The 19,878-nt window shown below is 40.7% G+C and overlaps 1 protein-coding gene across 3 annotated transcripts in view; it reads left to right on the top strand.

Moving 5' to 3' along the window:
- The first annotated feature begins 9,116 nt into the window (after positions 1–9,116).
- Positions 9,117–19,878, top strand: part of CD58 (CD58 molecule) — a 75,634-nt gene continuing 64,872 nt past the window's right edge. For all 3 annotated transcript variants that reach the window (XM_074188531.1, XM_074188530.1, XM_074188532.1), the window contains exons 1-2: positions 9,117–9,262; positions 9,488–9,607. In XM_074188531.1, the coding sequence (XP_074044632.1) occupies positions 9,553–9,607 (55 nt within the window). In that variant the 5' untranslated portion in view covers positions 9,117–9,262; positions 9,488–9,552. The remainder of the gene's footprint in view (positions 9,263–9,487; positions 9,608–19,878) is intronic.

The raw sequence follows: 19,878 nt of genomic DNA, 5'->3' as shown, positions 1-19,878 counted from the left end.
TGATTCCCTCAAAATATATATATATATATATATGTGTGTGTGTGTGTGTGTGTGTGTGTGTGTGTGTGTGTGTGTATTTTTCATGGTGAAGAAAACAGGATCTGAGTGGTTCTACATTCCCAATTTTCCATTTTCATTGTTCATTTTATACAACTCCCACTGCCACAATCATATTATTCAGGGGAGGGGGATGTTTGAGCCTACTTGTACCTGTCGACTATTTGATTTTTCATGTGAGCATTTATTTGTGCATTGGAAATGGGCAAATACTGAAAAACAGGGTTTGTTTTGTTTTTTGTTGGGTATTCTAGACCAGGGCTGTCCAACCTTACTTTGTAAAGTTTTGTTGAAATAATAATGATATATTTTGATTTGCCACCTCAGTGGGAGCTCTGTGGTAGCTCAGCTTCATTTACTAAAGCATTTAGTAAAACCACAGGTGGGTCTGCCCTGCAGGTCACATTTTGGACAGCCCTGATCTAGACTTAAGAAAGTGAAGGAGAAAATGTTGATATTGCAGATCAGTTCTTAAGTATGTGTCCCAGGCACTTCTCCCCTAACCCCTGCCAATTAAACACTTTAGAATCCCATTGACCCCATTCCTTCTGTGATCTTTCTTCTTTCAGTGTCTTCTAAGAAGCCCCTTTGCTTGCTTAGGAAACTAAACCATAGCCAACCTTTCCTCATTCTAAGCTTTCATGCTCCAGCTTTATTAGATGAGGACATAAGCTTGGATCCTCCCTGTCCTTGAATCCCCAGTTTTCTGCTTCTATTTGTGTCTTTCTTTTGTTTGTTGTTTTTTATAATGTTCAGGTATGTCTAGGTCAGATTCTTCATCTTCCATTTTCCTGACTTCAAACCTCTCTGCCTTAATTCTATCTTACTTCCAGCCTTAAATGATAAGTTCTCCTAGCCAAGGACCCATCATCTCCCAGCTATCCCCTCTCTTAATTTTCAGACTTATGGTTTCTTTCCTTCTATCAATAATACAATAATAAAGAATTTTTTTTAAAACAAAAGATCACTAAATCCTTCCTTTGATTGTGATACCAAAGACATTGTCTCTGTTCCCTCAAAATGCCCTACCTAACTCATTCCCCTGTAATTTGGATTCTGTTCTTACCACTTTACCCAAATTGCTCTTTCCAAAGTTACTAGTATTTTTTTTTTAACTTTAATACTGTATAGCTTTTCCTAAGGAAGTCTCCTTTCAGGTATCTGTTGATCATCCCTTCACTAATGATCTTTTCTCCTCCCTCTGTGATGACTTTTCTCTTCCCATTTCATTTCTGCTATCCCACCTTCCTCCTGCTGCCAAATATAGATACTTCCCAAGACTCTGTCTTTAATCAATCTCTCTCTCTGTCTCTCTGCCTCTCTGTCTCTCTGTCTCTCTCTGTCTCTTTCTCTCTTTCTCTCTCCCCCTCCCTCTCCCCCTCTCCCCTTTCCTTTCTTGCCTTAATCTCTGTGCTCTTCCTCACTGGTCTCATCCATTACATTTATTTCCATTTCATATAGCCCCTTGATGCTTCTCTACAGTACTGATCTATATCTCTAGTTCTGATGCCTCCCTCAGCTTTAGTTCTGACTGCTAAGCATCATTTACATGTATCCCTGTCATCTCAATTTTTTCCTTCCTCCATGATTAGAGGAAGAATCAACACTTTCCTTATACCCTTTCCTCACCTCCACCAAAAATAATAAATCTTACTCCTTTAACTGTATTTTATGTGGTTATTTGGTTATTTTTTGTTTTTGTAAGGCAGGGGGTTAAGTGACTTGCCCAAGGTCACACAACTAGGTAGTTAATAAGTGTCTGGGGATATATTTGAACTCAGGTCCTCTTAACTCTAGAGCCCATGTTCTATCCACTGTGTTGCTTAACTGCTCTCTTTAACTATATATATATATATATATATATATATATATATATATATATATAAAATCTATTCATTTTGAATTTAAATTTAGGGGTAAAACATTTCTATGTACATAGGACAACATAAGAGGATTCAGTATAAAATCATGAAATTCCATTTCACATTGTTTACTTTTTTTGGAAAAACTATATAATAAATGTTGCACATTTTCAAAGCTGACTTGCTTTATTGTGCTACTAAGTTTTATTTTGTTCTTTGCCATGTACTTTTACTTTAATTTCTCCTTCCTTTCCCATTCCACCCCAAAGAATGCTATCTTTAGATACAAATATTTGTGTGTATGTAAAAACCACATTCCACATGCTTCTGTTTAACTATTCTTTCTCTGGATGTGGATAGCATCTTCCTTCGTAAGTCCTTTGTAGTTGATTTGAGTATTTATAAAAATGAAAAATGACTTAGTCATTTGACCTATTTTTTTAAATATGTAGAATGATGCCTACATTTTTCCTTTGTCATTCATCCACTCATTCAGCAAGCTTTTATTGAGCACCTACTTTGTGCTTTTCGATTTGTAAGATATAAAGACTAGAAAATAATCCCCCCCCAAAAAAAACCCCCCAAATCCCAAACTGTCTGTACTTAATGAGCTTGGACTCAGTGTAGGCAAACATGTATACAAATATATACCATATAAAATACGATGATTTGGGGTATATGTGTAGAAGTTATCACTTGATCTTAGCCTAGATTGAGGCTGGGTATCTGAAGGGTCTAAGGTGAAACGGGAGAAAATTACAGACTTGGGGAAGAGAGGCTGTCAGTCTGTAAAGAGGCACAGTGGATTTGGAATGAAATGTAGGCTAGCTTGACCAGGAAATAAAGTGGGGGGGTGATGTGATATTGGTCTAGAAATATGTGGCATAGAAGTTTCCACTTCACCCTGAAAGCAAAACAGAACCATGGAAACTTCTGAAATGGGGAAATGGGGTAGTCAGACCTGAGCTTTAGGAATATCAAATTTGACAGTTGTATGGAGGATGAATTAGAAATGAGAAAGACCAGAAACCGGCAGCTCAATTAGGAAGTTACTGCAGTATTCAATTCAGAGATGGTGAGGGTGACCCCTGGAGTGGAGAAACCACAAGGAAATAAGATCCAAATGTAGAATCTATTAAACTTGATAACTGATTATCTATGGGAAATGAGGAAGAGTGAGAATTAAGGATGATGAACATGTTTAGTGAAAAGGATGGAAAATGATCAACAGAAGAGCTAGGAAGGTATCTTTTAGGTGGGTATGAAAACAGGCAGAGGGTGGGTCATGGAAATCCAGGGAAGAGACCATCCAGAAGGAAAGGGTGGTTACCTCTCAGAAGTCAAAGGTCATATAATGAACAGTTTCTTAATCTTGTGAAGATGTTTCAATCAAGTGATAACATCAAAAGTTTGACCAAAATAGAATGAGGAGGGCATTGTGGTGGCACAATGGATATGGCACAGGTCCTGGAGTCAGGAGGACCTGAGTTCAAATCTGACCTCAGACACTTAATGATTACTTATCTGTATGACCTTGGGCAAGTCACTTAACCCTATTGTCTTGCAAAAAAGCAAAAAAAAATAGAATGAGAAACTGAATGAAAGGAAAGAAGTGGAAGGGTTTTTTTAAAAGTAGTTTGGCTATGAAGAGGGATGAGAGATGTAAGATGATAAGGGACAGAGACTCAAGTGAAGGTTCTTTAGGTATGCAAGTCAAGTCAACAACCATTTAAATGTCAGCTGAGTTCTAAGAATACAAAGATAGACAAGACAAAACCAATCCCTCCCCAAATAATCAATAGAGTGTATGAGGGATGCTGAGACAACAAACAACCAAGAGCAGGACTGGGGTATGTTGTGGCAAACAGAAGATGCCCCTGTGTTAGGAAGAGATTTTAGATTAAGGAGAGAAGGGCAATTTCAGAAAGGACAAGCTGCTGGACAAAGATATAAATTGATGAGATCTTGGGCACAGGTAAAAGGGTTGATAGTCTCGATGAGAAGGGTCTCCTCTTCATCAGGGACTCAAGAAATGAGAAGAGAATAGGAGATGATGTCAAGGGGTTTTGAGACATAGAAAAAGGGAGAAGTTCTCAAAGGAGGGGCATTATTTTTTGAGATAGTATTTTTTTCCAATTTTATGCAGAGATAGTTTTCAACATTCATTTTGTTTTTGTTTTTGCAAGGTAATAGGGTTAAGTGACTTGCCCCAAGGCCACACAGCTAGGTAATTATTAAGTGTCTGAGGTCTGATTTGAACTCAGGTCTCATGACTTCAGGGCCTATGCTCTATCCACTGTGCCACCTAGCTGCTCCTCAAAATTCATTTTTGCAGTTTTCTCTTGCCCTCATTTCATTCCCCTCCCAAAACCACAAGCAATTTATAAGTTTATAAGTGGTTTATAATGCTATAAGTTAAACATGCACAATCATGTTAAACCTTTCTCCATATTAGTCATGGTGTGAAAGAAGACTCAGACTAAAAGGGGAAAACCACAAGAAAAAAAATAAATGAAAATAGTACACTTTGACCTGCATTCAAACTCCATAGTTCTTTTTCTGAATGTGGATGGCACTTTCCATCACAAGTCTTTTAGATTATCTTTGATAACTGTATTGCCCAGACAAGCCAAATCTATCATAGTTGATAATCACACAGTGTTACTGTGTACAATGCTCACCTGGTGCTGCACACTTCACTCAATATCAGTTTCATGTAAATTTTTCCAGGTTTTTCTGAAATCAGCCTGTTTATGATTTCTTATAGAACAAAATTAATCCATTACATTCATATACCACAACTTATTCAGTCATTTCACAAATGATAGACATCCCCTCAATTTCTAATCCTTTGCCATCACAAAAAGAGCTGCTATAGAACCAGAAGAACACTGTACACCCTAACAGCAACATGGGGGTGATGATCAACCTTAAAGGACTTGCTCATTCCATCAGTGCAGCAATTAGGGACAATTTGGGGTATCTGCGATGGAGAATACCATCTGTATCCAGAGAAAGAAATGTAGAGTTTAAACAAAGACCAAAGACTATTACTTTTAATTTAAACAAAACAAAACAAAACCTGTTATTATGTAATTTTGCTACCTCTTATATATATTTTTTCCTTAAGGATATTATTTCTCTCTCATCACATTCAACTTAGATCAATGTATATCATGGAAACAATGTAAAAACTAACAGACTGCCTTTTGAGGGGGTGGGGGGAGGGAAGCTAGTTTAAGGGAAAAATAAAATTCTAAACAAATAAATTTAAAAAATTTTTTAAAAAGAGTTACTATAGAGGCAGCTAGTTGGCGCAGTGGATAAAGCACCAGCCCTGGAGTCAGGAGTACCTGGGTTCAAATCCGGCCTCAGACACTTAATAATTACCTAGCTGTGTGGCAAGCCACTTAACCCCATTTGCCTTGCAAAAACCTGAAAAAAAAAAAAAGAGCTACTATAAATATTTGTGGGTTCTTTTTCTTTTTATTTGATCTCTTCGGGGGATCTAGTAATGGTATTGCTGAAGCAAAAAACATGCACAGTAAGGGCCTCTATTTTCTTCCCCCTCTTTCATATTTATTTGTTTCCCATTACATGCAAAGACAATTTTCTACATTCATCCTTCTGTAAGTTTTTGAGTTCCACATTTTTCCTCTACCTCCCTTTCCCATGGCAGCAAGCAATCTGCTATAGGTACCTGTAAATTGATCTTTGGACAGGCTAATCAACCAGAGGGTTTACTAAATAAGTAAGTTAGGTATCAAACTGAACCTAGTCAGAAAGGTCCGAGTTCAAATCTAATCTTCAGATACATATTTCTATATTAGTCAAGTTGTGAAAGGAGAACTAGAGCTAAAGGGGGAAAATGAGAAAGAAAGAAAAAACAAGAAAGTTTTTAAAAAATGAGTATAGTTTGCTTTGCTCTGCATTCATAATACATAGATTTTTCTCTAGAAGTGGACAGCATTGTCCATGTCTCTCAAAACTGTCCTTTTACAGTGTGGCTAGGTGGTGCAGTGGATAAAGCACCAGCCTTGGAGTCAGGAGTACCTGGGTTCAAATCCGACCTCAGACACTTAATAATTACCTAGCTGTGTGGCTTTGGGCAAGCCACTTAACCCCATTTACCTTGCAAAAACCTTTAAAAAAAATTGTCCTTTTACACTAAACTGTTGAGAAGAGTTGTTTCGAATATAGCTGGTCATCTCACAATGTTGCTGTTGGTATATAAGTAATGCTCTCCTGGTTCTGCTCACTTCATTCAGCATCAATTTACATAAGTCTTTCTAAGCCTTTCTGAACTCTGGCCACTCATGATTTCTTTTTTTCTGTTTTCTTTTTTGTTGCTCTTATTTTGGCAAAGCAGTGGGGTTAAGTGACTTTCCCAAGGTCACACAGCTAGGTAATTATTAAGTGTCTGAGGTCGGATTTGAACTCAGGTCCTCCTGACTCCAAGACCAGTGCTCTATTCACTGTACCACCTAGCTGCCCCTCCTCATGATTTCTTACAGAACAATAGTATTCCATAACATTCACATACCACAGTTTGTTTATCCATTCTTCTACTGATTAGCATCTCCTCAATTTCTAGTTCTTTGCCACTACAAAAAGAGCTCCTATAAATATTTTTGCAGATGTAACTCCTTTCCCCTTTTTGTTATGATCTCCTTGGAATAAAGACCTAGTAGCTCTATTGTTGTATAAAAGGTTATATATAGTTTTATTGCCCATTAAGCATAGTTCCAAACTGTTCTCCAGAGAGGTTGGATCACAACTCCATCAACAGTGCATTAGTGTAAGGACTTTTTGGTTTTTTTTCTTTTAAATAAAGTAAGAAACAAGATTATTTCCTGAGGAAATTGGAGGAGGAAAAGCAGGAAGCTTGAGGAAAGATAGTTTGGAACATCCCCAAGGGATTGTTGTCATTTGTCCTTCATTCTCAAAGAGGAGGGTGACATCTGGGCTTGTAAATGAATTGGATTTATGTGGGAAAGAGTTGTGCAAAATCATCAGCCTCATCCTCTCCTTCTGAGTCATCCGGGTCCAGGGTCAAGACAGGTCAGGACAACTGGTGATGGCCCCAGAGATAAAGAGTAAATTGAAAGAGACAAAGGATTGCAATATAGCAATGAAGGCCCAACTGAGATGAGATTACAAATGTGGATTGGACCTAGTCAGCACATATGGGCTCTTCCAGTATCTTCAGGAGTATAAGATTAGGAGAAAGGGAAGGTATTTGGGTAATTCTGGGTGGAAGTTTAATGATTTGAGAGTTGAAAACAATTAATTGGTTCATTATAGAATTAAGATTGAGAAGGGAGGAAACCACACCTAGAGTAATAGCTTGAAAAAGTACTGAGGAAGAAAAACTAGAAGTCACAATGGTTTATAAAAAAGAAGTTTAGGCAGATCAAAACCCAAGGAGACATGGAAGGATGGGTGAGTGAAAATCAGATTGTCAGGGATGTAACTATTTCTGAGTAGAACTGAGGTCAAAGACTTCACAATCATAGGATTTGATTGAGGTGGTGAAGTGGGAGACCAGGTTATTTAAGGGGCCATCAACCTCCATATCAAAGATCCCAAGTATAAGAGAAGTTATTGGGGGTGGAAAGACTGTGATCCAATGACTTAACTCTTTGAGAAATTGAGGAGAATGATAGATTTGGAGTAGAAAGGGACCTTAGAGGTTGAACTCTACCTCCTCCTCTGACATATAGGAAAACTGGAGTCCAGAAAATTGAGATCATTTGCCTAAAGTCACCCTGCTAATGGCCGAGTCTCTCCTAACTCCAACACTCTATGCTGTTTACTTCTCTGCCCCTCAAAACTTTTTGTCTTACATTGAACCTCCAAGGGGAGGTTGTTGAATGATGGGGCAGAAGAAGGAACTGGAAATATTTATAAGGATCAGACACAGGGCTGTTATGGAAGTGTTTCTAGTGTTGTGGAAAGATACATCCAGATCTGGGATAGCTAGGTGGTGCAGTGGAGATAGAGCACTGGTCTTGGAGTCAGGAACACAAGAGTTCCAATCTGGCCTCAGACACTTGGCACTTACTGAGTGACCTTGGGCAAGTCACTTAACCCTGATTGCCTGGCCATCAAGACCATCTCCAGTCAGCCTGATTCATATCTGGCCACTGGACCTAGATGACTGTGGAGGAGAAAGGGAGGCTGGCGACTTAGCACAGCCCCCCTCACTCAAATCCAATTCATGCGCTTGTTATGGCATCATCTCCCTGATGTCCTGGTCTTCGAGAATGAAGGACAAACAACCACCAAATTTTGACGGGGAAGATAATTTTAATTAATCAATCAATTAATTAATTAAAAGACAGGAGAGAGAAGAAAAGAATAGAAGGAAGGTTGCTTGGTGGAATATTGCCCCAGTGGACTGCCCCAGAGGCAGCTAGATGGCACAGTGGATAGAGCACCCACCTTGGAGTCTGAGGACCTGAATTCAATTCCTACCCCAGATATTCCCCAGCTGTGTGACCTGGGACAAGTCCCTTAACTCTGGTTGCCCCACAGCCAGGGCATCTCCAGTGGCCCTGCTGCATCTGTCGCCACTAAACCCGGATGACTGGAGGAGAAAGTGAGACCAGTGACTCCGCACCTCATCAAATCCAGTTCCCACGCGCGTCCTGGGATTGCCTCCCTGATGCCAAGGTCAGAAAGAAGGCAAGCAACAGCCCGGGGGGCACCATGGCGACAATGGGGTGTGTCCTTCATCCTCAAAGCAGGCCGCGACATCAGAGAGCCGATGCCACCAGTACAGGAGCCGGATTTAGTGAGGGGGCCGGGCTAAGTCCCCAGCCTCAGTTTCTCCTCCAGGGCCATCTGGGCCCAGTGGCCAGATGTGACTCGGGACACTGGAGCCGGCCCTGGACGGGAGGCAGTCGGGGCCGGGACTTGCCCAGGGTCCCCCCGCTAAATAAAAGTCCAGCGCCTGCGGGGGGGTTCGGAGTCCTGCCCCTCCCGACTCCGCGGACAGCCCGAGCCAAGAAGCCGCACCCCGTGTGCTGGAAGCCAAGATGCCCCAGACTTTCTTTCCTAGAGGGATTCTCACCCCCAAAGGAGAGCCCGGCCCTCGCCCGCCCCGTCCCGGCGGCATTGGCCAATGCCGGGCTCCGACGTCCCCGGGGCCCGCCCCGGTCTCGCGCGCGGAGTCCCCGCCGGCCTGGGCTTCCTAGTCCGCAGGCTGCGCCCGAGCTGGACCCGTCTCCCGGACTGCGGGGCCCTGCCCAGGCGCCTGGTCCCAGATCGAAGCGGGAATCGGCCCCTCGGACCACCGGGGCCCCCTCGGGGAGGTCCCAGCCAACTGTCTGCGCCCCCTCGTACGTTCTGCTCCGGGGGGGGGGGGGGGCTGGAGGAGGGAGGGGAGGAGGAATGGCCAGGGCTGGGGGCCCGGGGGGGCCGGGGGGCGGGGGGCCCGGGGGGGGTCGGAGCCTCGTGGGTGGGCTGAGGTGGAAGAGGAAGGAAGGCGGGGGAGGAGGAGCCGGGCCGGCCCTTCCCGCGGCCTGGGCGGGGACTTACGGGGTGTCCGGGGCCTGTGCTTGCAGCACCCTGCCCGCTGGGCCAGGCGCGCGGCTCTCCCAGCCTCTTCTCCTCCGGACCCTGGGACTCCATGGCGACGGGACCCGGCGGGCCCAGGAACCTGCTGATCGGCCTGATCTTCCTGCGTAAGTGGGGAACTCTGCCCTGGCTCCCCGGGCTGCGTGGGGGGGGGGTGGGAAGGCGCCCCTCCGTGGAGAAAGGCCGGGTCATCACGTCGGGGACTGGGGGACTGGGGTTGAAAAGGAGAGAGCTGCCAGCCAAGGACCTAGCTCCCCGAAAGTTCCAGAATAGAGTTGGGAGATCCTCAGAGAGATAGCCATGTGACAGTTTGCTCTGGCCAAAAACAAAGTCCCTCCTCCCCCCAAAAAATCCCTTTCCCCTTTCCCCCTCCCCCATCTCTACAACATGAACTTTCTTCCAGAGTAAGGCAAGTGTAGGGAGAAGTTTCTAGGCACTTATCCGGATCACACAGCAGAGGGTGCTGATTGGCCCACGACCAGCACGTTCTTGGCCGCCCAGATAGTAAAACCTTACCCCAAACTGAGGGGGGTTATTCCTCCCCTTCCCTCCCTCTCCCGCACACACTTTCGCCACTCTCTCCCCTTCAAAAGTGGGCAACATTTTCAGCAAGCCTGAAGGAGTCATTCCTGACCCTGGTCAACGGCCCGTTGTCAGATGAAGCTACTACTCTGTTGCTGTATGGGTTGGTTCCTTCACTCTTGTCCTCTGTTATCGAACAGCAAGTGACATCACTAGGTTTGAGACAAATGACTGTGTGTCGGGTGGGGTCATGTTTTCTTTGAGTTATTCAGTTCTGCCGAGTGCAGCATCCTCACGGATGAGGGCACAGCATCTTCACAGATGAGGGCACGCCATCCTAAGCGGTCCTGTGCCAGTTGTCTCCCCCGTTGCACAATCAGTTCTAAACTTCTTAAGATTCCTTCAGGGTGTCCGTCTAGTGTTTCCTCTGATGTCCCTGTGAACACTTGCCCTATGTGAATTTTTCATAAAAATCATCTTCTTGGCAAGCCTATGCATGGCATTCTAACAGCTTTATAGGATAAGACAGGAAAACCAAGAGACAGGGTAGCTTAGAAGCCACCAGGATTTTTGGGGGGGTGGATTTAACTTCCTTCCCTGCCCCCCAATCTCTTATTTCCTTTGATTTTTTTAGTTTGGAAGCTCAGTCTGTGTTTTTTAAATGTAATACATAATAGTTGTTTTGCAACAGTCACTTCCCCTTCTGCTTTTCTACCTTCCAATCCATCCTTACCAGAGATGTCAACTTAATATTCCTAAATCTGTCAGCCTCTAGTTAGAAGAATCTTCCTGGATTCCCCATAGCCAACAGGAAAAAAAGATGGCCCACATAATAGACACTGTGCCAATTGAGTTACAATTATTATCTTATTTGATCCTCCCAACCATCCTGGAATGTAGGTGCTAAAATTATGCCCATTTAACAGATGAGGAAACTGAAGCAAATAGGACTTGCCCAGAGTCACACAGCGAGTGTCTAAGGTTAGATTTGAATTTATGTCCTTGAAACTTGTGTTTCTCATAGTGAAAGCCCCATCTTTGACATTATCTTTGCCATGGCAACTAATACATCTTAAGAGCCTAGTATTTAGGGGCAGCTAGGTTGCCCAGTGGATAGAGCACTGGCCCTAGAGTCAGTAGTACCTGAGTTCAAATCCAGTCTCAGACACTTAATAATTACCTAGCTGTGTGACCTTGGGCAAGTTGCTTAACCCCATTGCCTAAAAGTAAAAAAAAGAGCCTAGGATTTTCATAGTAAAGGGGGATCTTGAACTTACTTCGAGTTACACAGCCAATAGGTACCAGAGGATCTGATTATATGTCAGTTTATACAAGTCATGTACTTTCTCTCTACCATAGTTTCCTCATCAGTAAAATAAGGGGATTGCATGAGATGGCCCCTCAAGTTCCTTTTAACTCTCAATCCATGACCCTGTGATCTATGATTCCATTGAGTTATACTTCAAATGTATAGAACTCTTAACACTGTACAATTTCTCATAGAGGGCCTGGGGGGAGTAAAGGAGCTATAAAGTCCCTTCCACGGTTTTTTGGGGTTTTTTTTTTTTTTGGTGGGTGAAGGAAGTTCAATCAGGGTTAAGTGACTTGCCCAACTAGTAAATGTCTGAGGCCACATTTGAACTCAGGTCTTCCTGACCCCAGAGCTAGTGCTCTCTTCATTTCACCACCTAGCTACCCTGGGGAGGGGCGGGAACAAAAAAACCCTCAAAATAGATTTCTAAAACTTTGGAAATTACTTATGTTAATTTAATATTTTCCTCTTAAGACACCCTATGATCCTAAATGTATTCTTTGGAATAGCAGAGAACAAAGAAAAAATCTCTTTCCATGAAAGCCTTTTTTTTTAAAAGTTTTTGCAAGGCAATGGGTTAAGTGACTTTCCCAAGGCCACACAACTAGGTAATTATTAAGTGTCTGAGGTCGGATTTGAACTCAGGTCCTCCAGGGCCATTGCTCTATCCACTGGGCCACCTAGCTGCCCCCATGAAAGCCTTTTGAATATTTTAGGACCGATCTCTTACTCATTGTTTTTACCAAGAGAATCATGTCTCCTTTACATCATTTCTTGTGCAGTAGGGTTTCATCATCATCGTTCTAGTTGTCTTTTTGCCAATATAGTTTTAATCTGTGATACCAAAATAGAACAGTTACACTAAAATAGACTACAGTTTTCCAGATGTGGAGTAACTAATCCATAGTACAATGGGATGATTGGTTGCAGAAAATCAGAACATTCTAAATCTATTAATCTGGTCCAAGATTATGTGCATCTATTTTATAAAGCAATATCACCATGCTCCCACTGAGATTGTGACCTTTTTTTTTTTCAGGCAGTAGAGTTAAATGACTTGCTCAGTAAGTATCTAAAGTCCTATTTGAACTGGGGTTCTCCTAACTCCATAGGTAGTTGTGCTATCCACTGCACCACTTAGCTACCCCAGTTGTGACTTCTTAAAATTCTCAAATCCTTTTCAAATGAACTTTTCTTAATTCAGGTGTTTCTCATCTTCTGTTTCTCTCTTTTAAATCTCCTCTCAACATTGAAATGAGGCAGCTTTAGAAATAATGGATGGAATGCTCTAATTGAAATCAGGAGCATCTGATTTCCACTCCTAGATGCTTACTAGCTGTGTGACCTTGTGCTAATTGCTTAAACCTCTCTGTTCCTCAGTTTCTTCACCCATAAAACAAGGGAGTTGGACTTGCTAACCTTTCTAAGATCCTTCCAGCTCCAAATCTAATGAATCCTTACTGTTTTCCAGTATATCATACACACTTCCTACCCCTGGGTCCTCTGCAAATACCTCATCAAGCAGCAAGAATCTGGTAACCACAGACTATGGCTAGATTGTCATCTAGATCATTAACGTGTTCATCAAAACATTCCCTTCCTGGTCCATTATTTGTCTATTAAGCCACATTTTTAGGATAGGTTTTTTATACTAGCTTGGAATCTGAATAACTACTATTACTGAATCCATTTAAAAAAAAAAAACACCTCATTGAGGGCCATCTAGAGTGTGGTATTTTCCTGGAAAATGGTACTCTAATGCGAGTTATAGATTTTTAATGAGCTTTTCTAAGTAGCTTTGTGAGGCACCTGGGTTCTCTTGACAGTTTTTGTTTGGTTTTTTTTTTTTTTTGCTTTGAGAAATTGATTCAGGGAAGTCTGTCTTATTGCTCTATTTTCCTTTATAGTGAATTTTCTGATGATCTTTCTGCTTTTTTTGAACAGTAAAATTAAGATTCTGTTGTTGAATTGTTTTCAGTCAAGTGTGACTCTGTGAATTCTTATGGAGTTTTCTCGGCAAAGACAGGGTCATTTCCTTTTCCACTAATTTGCAGATGAGAAAACTGTGCCAAACAAGGTGATGTAATTTGCCTAAGGTCACACAGCTTATAAATGTCTAAGGCCAGGTTTGAGTCCAGATAGATGGTTCTTCCCGACACCAGGTCTGGAATTGTATCCACTGAGTCACCCAGCTGCCCCAATATTCTTTATTAGAACAATAATTTTAAATGCATAAAATATACAGCATTACAAAGGAAACTAATTGTATTTTTTTAAGTTATCAAAATATTTTTTAAAACCAAGTTCATGGGGGTAGTTTGGTGGCACAATGGACAGAGCACTGGCCCTGGAGACAGGAGAACTGAGTTTAAATCTGACCTCATACACTTAATATTTACTTAGTTGTGTGACCTTGGCCGAATCACTTAACCCCATTGCCTATTTTTTTTTTTTTAGTTTTTTGCAAGGCAAATGGGGTTAAGTGGCTTGCCGAAGGCCACACAGCTTAGTAATTATCATGTGTCTGAGGCCGGATTTGAACTCAGGTACTCCTGACTCCAGGACTGCTGCTCTATCCACTGCACCACTTGGCCTCCCCCCCCCCATTGCCTATTTAAAAACAAAAGTTCATAGATCTCTGATAAGAAACCAAATTTAAATCTACATGAATGTTATCCATCAAAATGATCTGCAAAGATCAAGAATTACTGGAAACTTCTTTTTTGAAATCGTCCTTAGTACCATTTTTGATCAACTATGGAGAAGGAAGTTTTAATAAATTTATAGAAATCAGAACCATGCTTCCTTGATTTCCCCTTCCTTCCTTCCTTTTCTTCCTCTTCTTTTTTGCCCTATTTAGACAAGCCTCCTCTGCTTCTTCTAGGATTTCAGTATTTGAGAATCCAGAGATCCTTCTCCCCAGAGAAGGCTGAAACTGAAGGATCCAGGGGAAAGTAGAGAGAAAGCTGTGACATGTGGGTGTGAGACTACAGAGGCAGGCAGCCAGGGCAGGGCTGGTCTGATACTCATCTTCTGTTTTTTGGTGGGGTAGGGTATAGGAGAAATTCAACAATTGCTATCACAGTCTGTCTATACACTTCTGTAGGAATCATTTCCTTCATCAATTCAATTCAAACTAAGAAGAGGCATTTATTTAGAGTTTTTACTAGCCCTTACAGACCTCTTCTAAAGCCTGGCAAGTATGGAAAAGGGAAATGGGAATAAATATTTATTAAGCTGTTACTAAGGAACTGCTACTAAGCATTTCACAAATATCTCCCTTGATCCTCACAATGACTGGAGGAGCTGGGTACTCTTATGATCCCATTTTATAGTTGAGAAAACTGAGGCAGCCAGAGGTTAAGTGACTTGCTCTGGATTACAGAGCTGGTATCTGAAGCTTAGATTTGAACTTGGATCTTCCTGACTCTAGCTGCCTTATCTACTAAACCCTCTGGTTGATTAGCCTGACTAAAGAGCATTTAATATGAATCAACAAAACAATATGCACATGAATGAAATAAAGTAAATAGAAAGATCTTGGGGAAAACTGAAAGATTTGAATGTTCTGTAATTGTAATGGTTCATCTGGGTCCCAGAGAAAAGAGGAAAAAATGTGCCTCTGTTCTCAGTTTTATAGAGGTGGGGGACTCTGGATGTAGCATATTACATTTCCTCTCAGACTTGGTTGCTGTGTTGGTAAATTTTGTTGAATTGTTCTTCCTCCACTTGCCCCCACCCCTACTTTTAAAAATTCTATGTGGTATGTAATGATTCTTTGAGTAGAAAAGTTGTTTGGTTATTTCACTTGTGCCCAACTTTTCATGACCTCATTTGGGTTTTTTTGAGTAGATATGGGAGTGATTGGCCATTTCCTTCTCCTGGCCATTTTACAGATGAGAAAACTATGGCAGAGGTTTAAATGACTTGCCCGGGGTCACTTAACTAGCAAGTGTCTGAAATCATATTTGAACTCAGGTCTAACTGATTCTAAACTTCCTTTGCCAGGAAGGTGGAAGAGGGATATATATTTGAAAATGGAGCTGATGTAAAAACTAAAGAAAAAGATGACAAAAATGAACCAACCCCTAAACCTGAAGATGTTTATAGTCAACCTGGGAGTAGACAGATATCATTTAATATGATAAGTGTTTATTGAGGAGTAGTGTTGTGACCTAGGTTGAAATCTGACCACTGTTTTTACTACTTTCTAGGCCTCTTTCCTCATCTGGAATTCTAAGAGCCACTCCCATTTTAGATTTATTGTTTTCTTAGGTTCCTCCTATATTCAAGATGCAAGGGATATAATTTTGAAAGGAGAGGGAGAATAATATCCCTGGAATTTTTTTGCAAAAATTATTTCATTGAATCCTCACAGTCTTTGAAGTAAGTGCTATTATTATCTCCATTTTACCTTTGAGGAAATTTAGGCAAACAGAGGTTAAGTGAAATTCACTGGATCTAAATCTAGATTTGAATTTGATTCTTCCTGTCTCTAGCTTTTTATCCATTTCACCACCAGGGCTCTATCAGCATAGAAAGCATTAACCTTGGCGCCTTCCCTCTGAGATGATCTCCAAGTCGTTCTGTCTATATCTTATTCCTAGAGTCAGAAATTCCTAAGTTCTAACCTAGACTCAGACATTTACTATGTGTCCGGATATGTCACACCCTGGATACTATCACTAATCCACATGACTAAACCACTAAACCATATACACCTAGTTATATTTTCCCCCATTAGACTGTGATCTGGGACTCTTTTATATTCTACTTTGCCATCATGGTGGCTGACACATAGAGTACATGCTTGATCAATGATTATTGCCTTGACTTGACTCAACATCTAAATGGCAAATCCCTTGATAATTGCCTATTGACTTGACTTGATATCTAAAGTGATTGCCCGTGTTGGAAATCCGGTCTGCAGCTACAATGATCATTAACAGAAGATTGTACCCAGCCTACTTAAGTCTTGTGAATTGAAAACTGAAGAAAGAATTGCAGCAGTAAATAGAACTACTAACAGCAGAGCTAGAATGATGTAACTTTTTTCTTTTCTGCAACTTCCTTGTGCCTTAGTAATTTATTAGAAGGCGCTGGGTGTGGTCCCTTTTCTAACTCAGACCTACCTCTTCCTGATCACACAGATGAGCTTAGGCTGAGGTCCTCCTATGGGGGCAGGAGGAAGAATGGGCCAGGGGGTGTGAAATGGGAGGAGTACAGCCTGGAGCACCTGGGAAAGATTCTTAAAAATATGGGTCCCACAGTGGGCACTGGACCATCACCTCTGGGGCTAAAGCAGAGAAGTGTAGAAGGGCAGAAGCAAAGTAGAAAGATGAAAACAAAGTAAGGAGCATAGTAATTTGAAGAAACATTTTTTCCAGTCACTATAAGCCCCCCCTTTTTTGTAAATAGAGTTTATTTTTTCCAAGTCCCTGTAAAATAATTTTCAACATTCAATTTTTGTAAGATTTGGAGTTCTGAAGTTTTTCTCCCTGTTTCTCTAAAGTCCTTCCTCCCCAAGACAGCAAGCGTTTTGATATAGGCTATATGTGATCAGTCATATAAACGTATTTCCATATTAGTCATATTGTGAAAGAAGAAAGCACAAAAGGGAAAAGCAACAAAAAATAAAAAGTAAAAACAGTATGTTTCAATCTTCATTCAGACTCCATAGTTCTTTTTCTGCTTATCATTTCATTTTATTCTTTTAAATATTTTACTTTTTTCCTATTACTTGTATAGATAGCTTTCATAAGATTTTTGAGTTCTAAATTCTTCTCCCTCCCTTTGTTCGCTGATTTCCAATATGGCAAGCAATCTGACAGAAGTTAGTCATGTGCAATCATGGAAACATTTTCCACATTAGTCATGTTGTGAAAGATGAATCAGAACAAAAGGGAAAAGCCACACACAAAGAGTGAAAATAGTGTGCTTTAATTGGCATTCAGACTTCATATTCCTTTTCTGGATATGGACAGCATTTTCTGTTGAGTCTTTTTTTTTTTTTTGCACCTAATAGTGCAAATAGTAATCCCCCCCATTACATGTAAAGATAGTCTTCCGCATTCATTTTTGTAAGATTTAGAGTTCCAAATCTTTCTCCTTCTTTCCCTTTCCTCCCCCTCCTCAGGATAGCAGGCAATCTGATATAGGTTTTGCTTGTACAATGATGTTAAACATAGCTCCACATTAGTCATGTTGTGAAAGAACAATCAGAACAAAAGGGAAAAACCACAAGAAAGAAAAACAAAATATATTTCTAAAAGTGAACATAGTATGCTTAAATCAACATTCAGATTCCACAGTTATTCCTCTAGAGGTAGTTAGCATTTTACATCCTGAATCTTCTGGGACTGTCTTAGATCATTGTATTGCTGAGAACTAATTATCACTTAGTGTTGTTACTCTCTGCATTGTTCTTCTGGTTCTGCTCCCTTCACTCAGTATCAATTCATATAAATCTTTCCAGGTTTTTCTGAACCCACCTGCTCTTTATTTCTTATAGTACTATAGCATTCCATTACATTCATGTACCACAGCTTGTTCAGCCATTCCCCAGTTAATAGGTATTCCCTCAATTTCCAATTCTTTGTCACCACAAAACGAGCTGCTATGAGTGCTTTTTGTACATATTGGTCCTTTTCTCTTTTTGTATGATCTCTTTGGGATACAGACCTAGTAGTAGTATTACTGGGTAAATTGCACACGGTTGATTGCCCTTGGAGTATAGTTTCAAATTGCTCTTTAGAATGGATGGATCAGTTTGCAGCTTCACCAGCAATGCATTAGTGGCCCAATTTTGCCACATCTTCTCCAATATTTATCATTTTCCTTTTCTGTCATTTAAGGAAATCTGATAGGTGTGATGTGATGTCTCAGAGTTGTTTTAATTTATATCTATTAGTGATTGAGAACATTTTTCACATGACTAAAGAAAGCTTTGATTGTTTTCATCTAAAAACTGCCTGTTTACATATTTTTAACCTTTATTAATTGGAGAATGAGTTGTATCCTTATAAATTTGACTCTTTTCTCTACATATTTAAGAAACGAGACCTTTATCTGTTTGGTTTTTTTGTTTGTTTTCAAGGCAGTGGGGTTAAGTGACTTGCCCAAGGTCACACAGCTAGGTAATTATTAAGTGTCTGAGGCTGGATTTGAAAATCCAGGTCTTGGGGCGGCTAAGTGGTGCAGTGGATAGAGTACCTGGCCTGGAGTCAGGAGTACCTGAGTTCTGAAAAGTGAGAGTTTTGTTTCTGTATTGCATTTTTCTAAATCCTTCAATTTCTTTTTCTTACCTTATTGCTAGAGTTGCATTTCTTGTAAAATATTGAAAAATATTAGTGATAACAGGCATCCCTCTTTCACCCCCTGATATTTTTGGGAGTGCTCCTAGCTTATTCCCCTTGTATATAATGCTTGCTGATGGTTTTAGATAGATTCTTTTTTTTTTTAGGTTTTTGCAAGGCAAACAGGGTTTAAGTGGCTTGGCCAAGGCCACACAGCTAGGTAATTATTAAGTGTCTGAGACCGGATTTGAATCCAGGTACTCCTCACTCCAAGGCCGATGCTTTATCCACTACACCACCTAGCTGCCCCTAAATAGATTCATTTTAAAGGGAGAGAGAGAGAGAGAGAGAGAGAGAGAGAGATCCCCCACTAGTGTAATTTTACTGTCTATTTCTACCTATTTCTTCCTATTTTTTCTATTTCTCTCTTTATTCCTATGAGATAATCATATGATTTCTTTTGGTTTTGTTATTGATGAAGTCAATTATGGTTATAATTTTCCTGGATTTTCATTCTTTTGATTTTATCTGACTGATTCTTGATATCTCATAGAGTCAAGTCATTAACTTCTACTTGCCTAATTTCAAATCTCATGGAATTATTTTCTTCAGTGATCTTCTATACCTACCTTTCAATTTGGTCAGTTCTACTTTTTTGTTTGTTTTTTTAGGTTTTTGCAAGGCAAATGGGGTTAAATGACTTGTCCAAGGCAACACAGCTAGTTAATTATTAAGTGTCTGAGACTGGATTTGAACCCAGGAACTCCTGACTCCAGGGATGGGGTTTTATCCACTGCGCCACCTAGCCGCCCCCAATTCTACTTTTAAACTAGTTGTTTTCTTCAGTGAATTTTTTTTCCATTTGACCAATTTTATTCTTCAGTCAATTTTTATATTTCCTTTTTCAAGTTACTGACTCTTTTTTCCTAATTCTCTTGCTTAGTTCTTCTTTTGTTTTCCCAGATTTTCTCCAACTCTCTTACTTGGTTTAAAAAAAATTATTTTGGAGCTCTTTCAATGTTTTGAATTTTTAGTCTTGAGACCAGTTCATATTCCCCTTTCAGGCTTCTCATGTCGGCATTTTCTGAGTTTGTGTTTTGATCATCCCTGTTTCCATCGGAACTTTCTATCAGATTTTTTTTTTTTTTTTTTTTTTGTTTTGCTCATTTTTTAACATTGAGCTTCTTCTGGGGCACAGGGGACTGTCCCAGGCTTCTTGCACAGGGGGTTAAGGGATTGGCTCTCTGTG

Source organism: Macrotis lagotis, chromosome 5 (assembly GCF_037893015.1).
Source record: "Macrotis lagotis isolate mMagLag1 chromosome 5, bilby.v1.9.chrom.fasta, whole genome shotgun sequence".
In the NCBI taxonomy this organism is placed as follows: domain Eukaryota; kingdom Metazoa; phylum Chordata; class Mammalia; order Peramelemorphia; family Peramelidae; genus Macrotis; species Macrotis lagotis.
This window is presented reverse-complemented; position numbering and strand designations above follow the sequence as displayed.